The sequence below is a fragment of the Solanum stenotomum genome, chromosome 2 (genome assembly GCF_019186545.1).
Source record: "Solanum stenotomum isolate F172 chromosome 2, ASM1918654v1, whole genome shotgun sequence".
Lineage (NCBI taxonomy): Eukaryota > Viridiplantae > Streptophyta > Magnoliopsida > Solanales > Solanaceae > Solanum > Solanum stenotomum.
The window spans coordinates 63,517,968-63,533,061 of NC_064283.1; the positions used below are offsets into that span (position 1 = coordinate 63,517,968).

General features: G+C 33.8%; 2 protein-coding genes across 3 annotated transcripts; both read right to left on the bottom strand.

Moving 5' to 3' along the window:
- Positions 1–222: 222 nt before the first annotated feature.
- On the bottom strand, positions 223–7,709 carry LOC125855108 (uncharacterized). Of its 2 annotated transcripts, XR_007445456.1 has the most exons (5): positions 7,583–7,664; positions 6,444–6,581; positions 1,669–1,856; positions 525–792; positions 223–423 (listed from the first exon to the last, which is right to left on the bottom strand). XR_007445456.1 is itself a non-coding variant. In XM_049534780.1 (4 exons), exons 1-4 carry the CDS (start codon positions 7,627–7,629, stop codon positions 596–598), a joined length of 570 nt encoding a protein of 189 aa, XP_049390737.1. In that variant the 5' UTR covers positions 7,630–7,709; the 3' UTR covers positions 226–595. The 2 variants fall into 2 exon arrangements, 1 of the variants encoding a protein (XP_049390737.1); XM_049534780.1 differs by having other exon boundaries at positions 226–792; positions 7,583–7,709.
- Positions 7,710–10,163: 2,454 nt separating this feature from the next.
- Positions 10,164–13,913, bottom strand: LOC125855349 (probable serine/threonine-protein kinase PBL9). The gene is made up of 6 exons (XM_049535067.1): positions 13,740–13,913; positions 12,459–12,757; positions 12,154–12,289; positions 11,738–11,880; positions 11,522–11,645; positions 10,164–11,002 (listed from the first exon to the last, which is right to left on the bottom strand). Exons 1-6 carry the CDS (start codon positions 13,789–13,791, stop codon positions 10,572–10,574), a joined length of 1,185 nt encoding a protein of 394 aa, XP_049391024.1. The 5' UTR covers positions 13,792–13,913; the 3' UTR covers positions 10,164–10,571.
- Between the last annotated feature and the right edge of the window lie 1,181 nt (positions 13,914–15,094).

Below are 15,094 nucleotides of genomic sequence, written 5' to 3' on the forward strand. Positions count from 1 at the left end.
ATAGATCTGATAATTTATTGACGTGGCGCTGACATAATGATGACTTGGAGGCGAGTGTAAAACACCTCCTATCATGTGAGTGGTTATATAGGTTTTAGGTTGTATTAAGGATGTGTTTATTACACTTAAAAATAATTCAAGGGGGTAATAGGACTCATGTATAGTTAAAGTGTGTCGTTGGAATTTCGCATATAGTTGAGGGGGTACTTGTACATTTTGCAAATGAACTTTTCTCATCTTCAAGTGAACAACATTGAAACCATTTATTGTATAGGTAAAACCCACAGAAACGTTTGCCTTTTCTTGCCAAAATCTACACTGTGATGATGAACTTATTCCAGTAAATCAAATACAGATCAAGTTTACACGTTGATCCCTCTACGATGGCGTTCTTCTTCCTCTCCGACTTTGACAACAACATAGCTTCAACATTTAAAAGAATCACCAATTACGCGATCTACTGTGGAAATATATAGATTTGGTACCTTGGAACTGGAAAATTTCAAAGGGTCCTAAATACAAACCTCTTATGATGTGAATGATTTGTATGGAGAAAGAAAAAATCCCCTCGGAGCCATGGCAGAACAAATCTTGGTCATTTCTTATCCACATTACCAGATGGTTCCTGAGGTATGCAATCCGTGCATGCATTACTAGCTGGTGGAGGTAGGTCATCTGAAACCTTAATCCGAAAAGTTTGCTGCTTCTCTTCATTCCCGGGGACATGGACGAGAGCTTCCATAATGAGTATCTCCCAGTTGCTTGCCCGTAAAAATGATGACCATTTGTCCTCTGCTCCAAATATTAAACAGCAGTACTAGTTAAATATGTAGAACAAGTATGTTGAGACAATTATGAACATGTTTATGCAAACAATAAACCAGTTTTCTCTTTTAATCTTTTCTCTACAGTAAAGTTGAGTTAAGGTCATTGTTCTCTTTAAAATTAGAAATGGATTCTATACAATTCAACCAAATCTAAGAAATGATCAAAAATATAAATGATTTTCGAATTGGATTCTATATAAGTTCAAGTTTCGTTTTTGAATGAAGTTAGACAACAATTCATACAAAAAAAAAAACACCACTTCTTGGAACATCCTCATTATTAAGGAATAGCTAGTCACATTCCAGTATCCTCATTCCTTAATGGAAAGCTAAGCAATCTAAACACACTGTTTTTTTGTTACAAGTAAAAGACAGACGACAGTAAAAATATACTCCTTGGTTTTGACTAGAGAAGTTTAAGAAGTAAAGAAGGTTTTTGAATCTTGTGGTCTTAAACAAAAGATACGTAGGATGTATCAAAATGTCCTTTAATGTTGTGGTCTTAAAAATGCCACATGGAAAGTTGAAATCAAAAATGAAAAAAGACATTCTTTTTGAAATGACCTAAAATATTAAGTAAAACGAACAAATTGAAACGGTGGGAGTAACTGTTTTACTCAATAGATTTCTCTGTTGATAATGGCATTGATTTGGATCTTTGCAGGAGCATTTTGAACTTATCACCACCATGACTAACAACTACGGCTTAAATATTCACAATCGATATATCAGGGATTGAAAAAGTAGAATAAAGGATGTCCAAATTTCAGAACGTATTTCTGAAACGAAAAACAAGATGGAGAATGTCTGCTCAAAGTAGTATATAAGGAACAGAACCAACCTCCATTACGAACTGCCTTCAGCTGAAAAATTCCAGTGCCTTGGGGTCCAGAGACAGGAAATGTACATGATACAGATTGCCTTTGGTGAGCTACTGCTAGTGATGCATTATACCAAGGACCTCTAACAATGGGCTCCCCAATGGCATCTATAATCGGCTTGTTCTTACTGGCTCTTTCCAAGGCCTTTCTGCAAGACCAAACAATGAAGGATGAAACAAGAAACTGGTATAACAATAGCCACGAAAGACACAGTTATCCCCTACCCAAGACCCTTGCTACCCCTATCCTCATTGCCACCCAAGAAAATATATATATCAATGTGTTTTTGTATTACACACTTACTACTACAGAAGTATGTGAAATGTGAAAACAAAATCAGTGTTCTGTAAAGCATCAACATTTTCCTCAACTGAAATATTTCCATATGCCTTGAGCAAGAAGGAAATTTGTAAGATCGTGGTAGCTGATATCACATCTAGGATTCCAGAAACCATTAAAAGGACAGTTATAATTAGCTCCGATATTTCAGAGAAATGAGTGTGTGGAATTACAAGATGAACAGTGAAGTTCATGTTTTATGAAGCCATAGTATAACTGATTAGAAGTGTTTTTTTTTTTTTGAGAAAGACTGATCAGTAGTGTTTTGTTCTCAATACAAAGATTTTGGCCTCAGATCTTTATTTTACCTAAGAAGTTATTCAACAATTTAAAGCAGTATGCAGGAGGTTCTTATATACGAGATGGTCTGCAGTATCTGCTTTTTTAGCTTGGGACAAATCCTGTGATCCAAGAATCAGCTGGTGGCTTAAATATTCTTGACATCCTAACTTGATATAGAGCAGCAATATGCAAACTATTGTGTAACCTGTGTACAAAGGACAAACTATGAGTTCAGGTTCATATATAATACGGGACAGGTAGGATGGCATGACTAAATTAATACTAAGCAGGCTTCGTTGATGGTGCAAAAGATATCATAAAGGCCATGAAACACTTTGAAGATGTTGGTTACTTGGTCAGTGATCTATTGCAGATGCAAGCTTTCTCCATAAAAGAAGATGCATCTAAAGCTGACAGGGATTTCCTCAAGGTGCCTAGGAAAAGATTAGTACGTAACAATCACGACTTTCCAAGGTGGATATTCATCTTTAGGCTGGTAGCTTATGGCAAATTATATACAAGAGTAAAAATAGTTCTTTGGGGTATGGTGGATAATTTGATATGTTTTCGGTGTAGTGAAGATAAGTGTGAGATATCTGCTTCCATATGGAACAAAATCCTACAGTGGCAAGGAATACAAAGGCAAGCATTGGATCGGCAAGGGTAGTTGCACTGTTGCAGTGGGAAAGAACACATTGTGAGGATATAAGAGCAGGTGTATAAGTTTATGGAATGGCATTAGCTGGTACCTTAGAGGCACAAATACTTGTCCTCTATTTCGGTATAGTGGATCTTCTTCTCCCTCGGACTATCTATCTCCTCCAAAGAGTTCAATTGATTACGTTTTTTTGACATTGTCGAGTATTATTGGTCCCGGTAAAACTCATCACTCAAAACCAACCTTGTTATTGTTGATAAGAACCACACTTTTTTTATTATTTTTTTGGTTTAAAACAGCAACCCTTGATATTCACATTAAACTAGTTACCCACATTAAGAGGTTTCTTCGAATAGATGGCACAAATCAAGGAAATTTAGTTGGTAAAGATTCTCGAAATATTGGTATTTGGGACCAATTACTTCTAACAAAATTCAGCATTGGTCGAGTCTTATAACACATTTTGTACCCTTAATGTTACCTTTTAGTCAGTTACCAAATGGGCATAGTGTTTCTTTTATCAAATCCACGTTTGGAGTTGTGATAAATGCTAGAGTTACCTTATCATTGACATCATAAGGCTGTAGAGTTCATCGATTTTTTCCACCCCTTGCTCCTTAACCCTACGAACCAATGCATCTTTGTTTGTCATAGATGCATTTGTAGCTATTATTTTTAGGGAAAACATGTCAATGTAAAGACTAAAGGGGGGGGGGGGGGCATTTGTTTAAAAACTAATTAGATATTTAATGTTTACATCAGCAAAATTCTCTATTCTCCACCGAAATCAACATATCTCCAACCAGTGTTCTGTTTGCTCGCGTACAATCTTCTACTCTCCTTTACCATGGCACAAAACTCTACTTCATCTAAGTCAACTTCATCCTAGTGACACATGGTCTCACCCTAGTAAAACCCCAGTTGAGGAAAAAGGAATGGATTTTGACCCTGAAGACGACTTAGAAAATGCCTTCATCAACCATTAGAGATGGGAGGAGTTTGCAAGGAGCTAACTTTTATGGGGATTTAGTCGAGTTTTATAATAACCTAGATGAGAACACCAATGTATATACTATAATGGGCAACATTATCGACTACTCATCAGCAACAATCAATGAACTCTACACCCTTCTGAAGTCGATGATGAGGTAACTTTAGCATTTCTCAAAAATCCAAATCTAGATTTAATGGAAAAAAGACTGCCCATTTGGTGCAAACTAGCTAAAAGGTAGAATTAAGGGTACAAATATGTGGTGCAAGGCTTGACCAACTCTAAATTTTGTTAGTACTAGATTGGTCCCAAAAAACAATATGTCTAGAATCATACTAACAAAATTTCCTTGGTTCATGTCATCAACCCAAAGAAACTTCTAAATGTGGGTAATTAGATTAATGTGAATATCAGGGGTTATCATTCTGAGCCAAAAATTAGAAGAAAATGTGGTTTCCATCAACAATAACAATGTTGATTTTGAATGCTGGAAACTACCCGGACTAATGATTCCACCGACAATGTAAAAAAAGATAATCAACAGAATTCTTTCGAAGACACTGGTGGAAGCGGATGGTCCAAGGAAGGAAATCGGAGAAGCAGGTCTACTATAAAGGAACAGAGGACAAGCATTTGTGCATCCAGGAACAGTGAGGTACATTGTGGAACTTTTTGATACAATGATTGAAAATATTAAAGCCAAAATGAATGAAATCTTTGAGGGAATGGACGGTAGGCTGATGAAAAAATTTGGACAGAATTGAACACATTAAAATGCAGGAAGCAATCTACTATACTGCCATTCATTTGGGGACTTCTTAGCTTTGAGAAAGGAATGAATCAATGTTATCAAAAGTGTGCTTAAGCCCTAAAGCGAGGCTCAAAACGTGTTGAGCGCTTCGCCTCACTTTATGTGCGCTGCAGTGTCGTCATCAAGGTTCTAGGGAAAACATTTCCTTGCCAATGAGCCTCTTATGAAGAAGTGAAACTAAACAATTGATATTTCACTTTATCATAATTTCTCTTCAATTTCTTTGGTCATATTTGTCGTTCATGTTTATAATTATTAGTCCTGGACTAATCATATATATTTGTATTCTTTTCTCCCTTTGCGCCTTTTTTCATTAAATCCCACGCTTTATTTGCGTTTAAAGCCCCCACGGACCTTAGAGCTTTTTTGCGCTTTTCGCCTTTGATACCACTGGAATGAATGCATACTGCGGATGCAAGGAACCATGTGAATTCTACTAGTTGCAATTTGTAGATTCATCTGATTTTGTTACTCAAGATGAATTTCTCAAAATGGAAAATCAGTCTCTGGGGGTCTATCGGAAACAGTCCCTCTACCCTGCAAAGGTAGGGGTTAAGGTATGTGTATATCCTACCTTCCCCAGAACCTGCTTGTCGGAATCCTTTGGTGTGTTATTGTTTTTGGAACACCAGCCTCCACAAACTCAAAATGCATCACCACCATCACTGACTCCGGCAGTCCCTATTGTATCTAAAACTAGTAGCAACATATTTTCAGGTCTACCGGATTTGAGTAACATTTTGGAGAGGTACACCCCTTTGTTTTAACCTAGTGCAAGCAGCACCAAGAGGTAGGGAGAAAGGAAAACAAATTTTGGAGCAACAAAATGTGCCCTCTGAGACAGATTGCGGTAGAGGGTCGAGAGAATCTCTAACGTACTTGGACTTTTAACCATCACATTAGCTAGCAATTAAACTATATCATAGAAAAGCTCAACTTACTAGAGTCAAGGTTCTTTGCGCAATCTGAATGTGAAGATAAGATCTATTCAAAATACAATTTTTAATAAGATCAAGTCTGGTATTTAATTTAATTGGAGAAGGGTAGAGTGAAGACCCATTATCCACCGAATTTCAAAGCTGAAAAGAGGAAAATTCTAGGAGAGTGTCATCTCAAAAAGATTACCTTTAATTTCGCTCTTTTCACCTATGAAACTCGGTGGATAATGGGTCGTCCCTCTACCCATCTCCAATTAAAATACCAGACTTGGTTCACAGGCCGGGATTCTAACTACTGACATGCCCCTACCACACATCGCGCTATGTACTTCCTCCGCAATTTAAACTAAATCATTGGGGCAAGGTCTATTTTGAATGGGATTACAGGATCAAATTAATCCTTAACTTCATAACTCTTCCCTCGATTAACACTTACAGGGAATTTCTAATTTCTAGTGAAAATAATGATTTTACCACTATCTTGCCAATAAGCGTAGATAAAATACACCTAGAGAAAATAAATTCCAACTTGAAGAGCCTTGAAGTGCAATATCATACTATAGAAGTATCATAAATCACATCCTAAAAAACAAGTTTGAATATTCATTTGGCGTTCTCAAGGTTGATCTGAATCAAAAAAGCAGGAGCCTTCCCAAACAGTCACTCCTCCCATATTATCAAAATCACAGGGATAAGAGGTAGCGAAAAAAACAAACCTGCTACAGCTATGATATATGGAGAGATCATCAAGAGCACTTAGAGCAACACCTCCAGTTAAGCAAATCAAGGTCCCTGACACTATCCTTCTCCCCCATGTCTTTGCCTTCCCTTCCTCCGCCACCACTTTTCCCGAACTACATCATATCAATCAATCAATCAATCAACCAAGAGCGGATGCACAATATACATTTTTTTGATTTGCACCGGGTGTCCGAGTCTCTTTGAGACCCGACTAATCCCGGGGTGCACAGGCCCTCGGCAAGGAGTTTCCCGCAAGTGCACCACGGTTAATTCAGGTTTTACCCAGTCCGATGGCCCTCAGAAATTGTTTGCACCTAGTGAGTTTCGAACTTGAGACCTTGAAAGGGAGCAAACCCCAAGGCTCAAGTCAATTGCCAGCAGGCCAACCCCTGAGGGTTAATATACATTATAGAGAATAGATTCAACCAAACACAATAGCTCTAGTTTAGAAACCTATTAAGTATATAAAAATATTGAATTCGAACCCAGAAATTCAAATGGTCAGTTAGATTCAGTAGCATCATCCCGAACCCATAAAGTTCAAATCTTGCATCTGCCTCTGCAATCAACTAACACCTCAACACCAAACCAGTTGGGATAGACTATATGAATCCTCTCTACCCATTCCACTTTTCCCGAACTACATCATGTCAATCAATCAATCAATCAGTCAACAAGGGAGGATGCACAATATACACTATCAAATCAACCAAACACAGTAGCTCTAGTTTACTTCAGATTCTGTATATATGTTAAGAAACATATTAACTATGTACAAATATTAAATTTCGAACCCAGTAACGCAAATGGTCAGTTGGATTCAGTAGCATCAATCCAAACCCATAAGTTCAAATCTTGGATCCCCCTCCACATTCAACTAACACCTCAACACCAAATCAATTGGGATAGACTCTATAAATCCTCTATACTCATTCCATTCTACAAAAACCCATTTGATCCCAACACTAAATAATTCATCAAACTACAATTTCCCCACAAAATTTTAATAATTTTTGTATATAAGTCGACTCTATTTCTTCCATATATATATAAAAAGGAAATTTTAACTATGATGCAAAAATGGTATCAAAATTTTTAAAAAAAATAATCTTACGCAGATGGAGTGCGACGCAAGAAGGAGATAAATCTTCGCCCCAACATTTTGCTTCTGTGAGTTTCTTCAGCTTGAAAAAACCTCTCTTAAACCCCAAAAATCATATGGAATGTTAAAATTATTGTTTATCTGCAGCCTGCTCAAACGACGTCGTAGTTTGGTCAAAAAGCAAAATGAATAATTATTTTGTACGAAAATAAACAATTTAGTTTTTTCTTAATTAAGTTGGGTAAATACAATAAACTGAAAGTATATACAAAGAATATGAAATGAACGCAAAAGTAGAAATATGGTCAAGAATAGATTATCGAACCAAGTATAAATTTCAAATATAAACAATTTTTACACCTATGATTGAAATATTACCATTATCAAGACTTTGTAATCCAAGTAGCTAAAAGATTTTACAATTTAGTGTTGTTGAATAGAGTTATTGTTATTATATAGTTGAAATTTATTTAAAGTCATGATATTATGATTCAAAACTCGATAAATAATTGTAATTTATCTATTCTCTATTCCTTTTTACATCATTATTAAAGGAAATTTCGTAAATAGCCATTATAATAAATTTAATTAAGCTCCTTAGTTATAGTTTGCATATTTACGGGTTGTAGCAATAGTTTAAGATGTTATGGGCAACCTCGTTTGTATAGTTCGTGTGTATTTGAGTAATTAAGCTATTTTCGTCTGTATTTGTATAAATTGGTTACTATCAATTGATTTGTATTTATTTTTGTTTAAATTATTTTCGATTGATAATGGTAATTTTGGTGGAAAAAGTGCTTGTAGCTATTTCCCTCTAATCTCTATGGTTGTATAAATGGAGTAGTAACAATTGTTATACTGATTATATTATACAAATTTCGGAATCATATAACTATGATAAAATTCAAAATGAAGAATTTATACAAACACAAACATCTGAACGTTAAATAATTACGAAAATTATATTATTAAATTACATTATATAAAAGTTATACAAATTAATTATACAAAATCCGAAAATTACATGTTTATACAACTCAAACTTGGCTGTGTAATTTTGCCAAGAAACTAGTGGTGAATGATACTCCCTCCGTCCCATTTTATGTGGCAATATTTGACCGGACACGGAGTTTAAGAAATAAATAAAGACTTTGAAATGTTTACCAAATTGCCCTTTCAAAAAATTGTCATATTAAAAGTAAACTCACTTTTCTTTATCCTCATAAATATATTGGAGTATTATCTTTAAGATTAAGTGGGACCAACAAGGGTAAAATATGAATTGTACCTTTAAATACTTATCATATAAGGAAATGTGACATTCTTTTTGGGACTGACCAAAAAGGAAATTGTGCCACATAAAATGAGACGGAGAGAATAATTAATTCAAAGTATAGCTATATTAACTAATTAACTAATATAAATTTACTTATTAATGCAATTTCCCCTAATTATTTTCTTTTTAGTTTACACTAAGATCCAAATTGATGATGTGTGCCTATCCACAAATCATGTTGCTTAAATTGTACCCAACCTAAAAATAATATTAATATTTGAACAATCATAGAAGCGGCATGAAATAGATTAGATTCACATTATCTTGCATTTGGGTTTTGCATATTGATTAGATATGAAATTTAATATATTTGTTTGACTAGTATATTTAATACTATTTGATTTTTTGAAATATATTGAACAATACTAAACAAAATTGGATTATAAAACTTGTGAAACTCGTAATTCCTCTGTTTCATATTAGTTGATCACTTTTCATTTTATATGCATATTAAGAAATCATAAATAAAAAATAATTTTACTAATTCACCCCTTAAAAAACTTCTTGAAAATTTTACAAACAAATATGAATATTTCCAAATAATATAGGAAAAATTTAATTAATATTTTCTTAATTTATAAAATGGACAACTATTTTAATAAGATGATCAATTAATATGAAACGAAGTATTAATAGCATGAAAAATTGCTGTCAAATAATAATTATAGTCTATAGACATCACAAATCACAAAGTATAATATAAAATTGGGATATAGAGAGTACAACCAAAATTATGACAACTAATGTAACAGACAAAGTCTGCTAATATTCGAAATGAAAGTTTTAATACCAAACTTTGCCATATTCACTGTATTTAGCTTAACAGCTTTCCAGTTCTTTTTTGATAATCATGAACGGTGTTTGTGTGCGCCTTAATTAAATCTTCTATATATCTACCAACTACCATCATCAATAATAGATGATTCTGTCTATCAAAACTGACACGTGAGGGAAAAAACTACATAATGTTGTCTCTGGTGAAATTTGAACAATATTCCAATTATTTGATGTGTATTAATAAATTATAATTTTAGTAATCAGAATTATATGAAAACATGTATCATGTATTCATTGGATTGGTGTAAATACTAGCCAGAGGTAAGTTGTAGTTCTTTCCTTTACTTTTCTCATTGGGTTGGTATAAATACTAGACAGAGGTAAGTTGTAGTTCTTTCCTTTACTTTTCTCAAAATCATGTCGGACCAACTATAAGATTCACAAACAACTACACGTATGAATTCTCACCGACCATGTTACTCCATTTAAATTCTAACACAGACATGTATAAGATTCTCAAAAAGCAGTACAAAAATGTTAAAAAGTCCTTTTCTTCACATCTTTGGCTCTCAAAAGATGATCAACAACAGTCAATTTAGCATGGATGTGTGAGGAAAACATCAATGCTAAATTTCCAGCTAGATCAAAATAAGAACTGTAGATTGCTAAGATAATTGATACAAATTTACAACATAGTTTCCTAGATTCCAAGATTCAGTCTAGTATCATAAGCATTTCTTCTCATAGAAATGTCCGCGAATTTGATCAATTACTCTTCGTGCTCTATCAACAGATATAGATATATGTTCACCAAGTAAGTCGTCTCATCGTTTCCTATCGGTTCAGGTAGTGTGTATATGGTTAAAGATGTTGTCATTCATTCTCCATTCATGTAACAAGGGGAGAAGCAGCTGGCCTCGGATAAGACGTAGTTTTTCTTCCTGAAGCTTCATCGGTAGAGGTTCTGTGATGCTTCCTTTGTGTAGTTTCGCGTTTGAGACTTCCTGATTCGTTTAAGTTCTGAAGTTGCTCCAATGCCTTTACGACCTCGGGCATTTTGGGCCTGAATTTGGGTTCTAATGCCAGGCATTTGACTGCAAGAAGTGCTGCTTTCAGTGCTCCTTCCACTGAGTACTGACCTTCTATACGGTGATCCATAATACGGAGGACTTTACGTTTACTAGTAAGGAAAGGCTTAGCCCATTCGATCAGATTATGTTCCCCATGGGGGCGGTTTTTGTCCATCACTCGACGACCTGTCAGCATTTCTAGAAGAACAACCCCGAAACTGTATACATCACTTCTAGCGGTTATATGACCTACACATGTGAGGTGACAATCAGAAGCTGAGAAAAAATTTACTCCAGGATATCAGAGCAGAAAGGGGAAGTTTCAAAGCCGGACATGTAAACAGAAAGACGTAAATGATTAAATAAGGGATAAAGAACAGCAATAAACTCGAGGGGATTAGATTTTTGTTGAATAGGGATTATATAACAGAGCAAACCAAATAGCATTACACTTCCGATTTCTTTCAAAACATATAGTATTGATATTCTCGAGTATGAAAGACTTGCAAATTAGACAAATAGATGACAAGCAAGAACTAAATAAAGGAGATAACTCTTAAGAGAAACATAACCGAAATATATATATATATGCCAAACGTTCAGACGAAAACAAATGTGGGTGAATAGGGCCATGTCTGGACAGAAACAGTTGAAGGAGTAAATTGAAAATACAACAACATACATGAAGGTAGAGAGGTTGTTTCCGATAGACCCTCAACTTAAGTAAAGCATAACAACAATTAGGAATAAATTGAAATTGTATATTACCTGTGGCCATATACTCGGGAGCAGCATAACCAAAGGTACCCATTACTCTAGTAGATACATGGCTTTTACCATCGATTGGCCCATCCTTTGCCAATCCAAAATCAGAAAGCTTTGCATTGTAATTCTGTCAATTCATGGCATGGAAAGATTGTCAGAAGACTACAGAAACATTCTTAAACCTTTAAAAGACTAAATTCTAAAGGTGCTTTCACATACAGCATCAAGCAAAATGTTAGATGATTTGAAATCCCGATATATAACTTTAGCTTCTGGGCTGTGGAGATAAGTCAGTCCCTTGGCTGCCTCGAGAGCAACCTTCATCCGGAGATTCCATGATAGTGGTTGGAAATAAGTACTCCCTGTTCAAGATGTACCAAAGGTTAAGTCATGACATTACATGGACGATATTACTGGATGTCCTCAAATCAGCTGCGGATTCAAGATTTGAAGTTTATGGGTTCCTATAACGAACTAAGTTCACAGTAAAATACTTATAGCTATTTAGTAGATTTCTTATTCTTATACATGGTTTAGAAAAAAGTAATCGGGTTCCCATGAATCCACATATCATACAGTGGATCCGCCCCTGCCTCAAATACGGAATTTTATGGTTTTAGATGAGCTATACTTACTTCTGAATAGATGATTTTCCAAACTTCCTCTCGGCATGAATTCGTACACCAGAAGCCTGTGTTCATCTTCTAAGCAATATCCGATCAACTTCACGAGATTAGGATGAGATAGCTGGCTCAGGTAAGTGATTTCCGCCTGTAGTTAAAGTTTACCGAGCAAACAATTAATCAACTTATCAAGATCAAGAATTATAGGAAACGTGATCAGCTAACTACATTACAGAAAAATGATCTATCTTTAACAATTTCGATATGTCTTTAATATTAACGATCATCAAAAATTTTAAAGGGAAGAGTATATATACCAGCCATTCCTTGTGACCTTGAAAGCCTTCTTGGTTCAATCTCTTTACAGCTATAACCAATCCAGTCCCTGGCCTTGCAGCTTTAAACGTATTCTCGTCTATCCAACCCTTAAATACACAACCAAAACCACCTTCTCCCAACACACTATCTGGACGGAAGTTCCTCGTGGCTACTCGGAGTTCATTGAAACTAAAGCTATTCAGATTCGACAATTCCAGAATTTCACTCTGACTACGAGGAGTCAATGGAGCCGATGAATATGAATGCCTACTACTCAACTCTCTTCCATCACTTGCTCCTGTTAAAAAAAACAAAACTTCTTACTTATATTCAATAATATCGTGTTCATTTATCGAATTAATTAAAATTTACAATCTTGAACATAGCAATTATCTACAAGAGTGTTGAATAATGACAGCAGCCTAAGCAAAATGCTTTACTTCTTTTTTCCTCTTTCTTTTTATAACTATGGTACTCAAGCCAGCTCGAGTGCTCTAATTCAATTCCGCAAGATACATGCTACCTCTCACCAACACAGATACCGCGAGTAATCTCACTAACATAGGCACCATCCAAAATCCAGTTATAACTAAGAATTAGTTCCATAAACTTCTTACAGAATTTCTTCCAATCAATCCAATAAACACTAGAGACTATGGTTTTTACTTAACAATTAGCCAACGATTGACCATAGATTTCGGATCAAATTTTAGATATTTTTTACAAAAACGGTCTTAGAGGAGTGTTTGAACTTTCGGAATTTCCACTAACAAAACTTCAAAAAAAAAAAATCCAACTAAAATGCATTTCGAAACACAAAGTTCAAATTCTCGAAATTCACTTCAAAAACTCAAATTTTCAAGTTTCGAGTTTCAATTTCAAAATCTATAACCAAACATGAGCTAAAAATAGAAAGAAAATTCAAGGTGATTACTCATAAATTTCCACAAATAGCATCAAAAAAAAAATCTGAACTTTTCCAGTCCCATTAATAATTCTCTAAACATATCCTAGCTAACTGAAATCCAAAATCACATATCCCGATACACTAAACTCTCACTATAACCCAATAACCACAAAAGTCTATTATACTGTTTTCACAGCTCAAACTCGTAAACACATATCCCGATACACTAAACTCCCACTATAACCCAACAAAACCCAAACCACAAGTCTATTATACTATTTCCACAGCTCAAACTCGTAACTTTCTGATCACATGACAGTTGAATAAAGAACTGAAAAACAAAAACAGATAAAATTATAAAAAAAAAAATTACCATGATGAAGAGGACTTTCTGCTTTAATTCGAACACTTAAACAAGAACCCATTAAAATTTATGAACCAAAGTTTCAATCTTTGTAAGAAAAAAAAAACTCTTATAAAAAATGACTAGTGATTGAATTGATTCTTGTGGGTTTACATATATAAACTCAAAAAAAGGGTGAAATGTATAAAAGCCAAAAATATGAAGTGTGAACGAAAAGAAATGTAGTTTATATATGTGTTGGAAAAAAAAAAATTGATACTTTGTTGGGTTGTCTTTCACGAGAATCTCTTGTAAGAAAAAAATAAAAATAAAATAAAAAAATCACAAAGGCCAAAATCTACAAAAGTGTACTATGACCTTTCCTCTTGTCTTAGTCAATATGATTTGTTCTTCATATATTAATTTCTCTGGTTTCAATTTATGTGATTTGTTTGAGTGAAATTAAAAAAAAAAAAAAGATTATAGTTTAAAATGGATATTTTTAAAATTAAATTATTGCTAAATATAAAAATGTATCATTTTTTTAGATAGTCAAAAAAGGAATATGTATTATATAAATTGGGACAAAAAAAATGTAATACACATATAACTTATAGGATAACTGTATATGCAAGAAAATGATAAAAATAATCCTTATATATTTTGAGATATATATGAAATTGTCCCTTAAATATACTCTCTCCGTCTCTCTTTACCTGTCCAGTTTTAATTTTTTTTTTTTTTTTTTTTACTCGTCACTTTTGAAAAATTAAGAAAACACAACATTTTTTTATCTATTATACTATCAATTTATTTAGAGAATTAATGTTTTTTAAAAAGGTAGAACCTCTTTATTAAGTAAATTTATTTCAAAATTCTATTCATTAATAGAAGTAAAATGATAAATTTACTATATTAATTATTATTTTTAATAGATGTCAAAAATATATAAGTAAATAGGAACGGAGGGAGTATGCTTCACTATATAATAACTTCTTTCCACTAATACATTCCCAATAAGAACTGCAAATAAATTTTATAAAAATTGTGAAGGAAATTTTTTCAACTAGAACATCATGAAAGTAAACCTCAAAAATGTTCCATCAAACTTATATAATAGATTAAAACTAGGAGAAATTTTAAGAAATTATACATTTCTAAATGTAAATTCATATTAAATTCTCTCTTTTTTTCATAATTTGGTGTGCAATCCTTCTTCAAACCTTTTATAAACACGAGACATTTAATGCATCAAACTGCACTTTATTTGTGTAAATCTAATAATTAAAATTTATTAAATACTTTACGGCGATCAAATAAACCTACTTTTACAAACCTAAATGGCCAAAATTATTACAAAAAAATATATAAAGGATCATTTTGAA

Bases quoted from the DNA above. Each gene is read 5' to 3' on its own strand.
- LOC125855108 (XM_049534780.1), bottom strand. From the start codon at position 7,629: ATGTTGGGGCGAAGATTTATCTCCTTCTTGCGTCGCACTCCATCTGC. The intron at 6,582-7,582 runs GTAAGATTATTT...GATATGATGTAG, and splicing joins TTGCGTCGCACTCCATCTGC to TTCGGGAAAAGTGGTGGCGG. The intron at 1,857-6,443 runs GTTTGTTTTTTT...TTGGTCTTGCAG, and splicing joins ATATATCATAGCTGTAGCAG to AAAGGCCTTGGAAAGAGCCA.
- LOC125855349 (XM_049535067.1), bottom strand. From the start codon at position 13,791: ATGGGTTCTTGTTTAAGTGTTCGAATTAAAGCAGAAAGTCCTCTTCAT. The intron at 12,290-12,458 runs GTATATATACTC...CTTTAACTACAG, and splicing joins AAGGTCACAAGGAATGGCTG to GCGGAAATCACTTACCTGAG. The intron at 11,003-11,521 runs GTAATATACAAT...TCACATGTGTAG, and splicing joins TCCCGAGTATATGGCCACAG to GTCATATAACCGCTAGAAGT.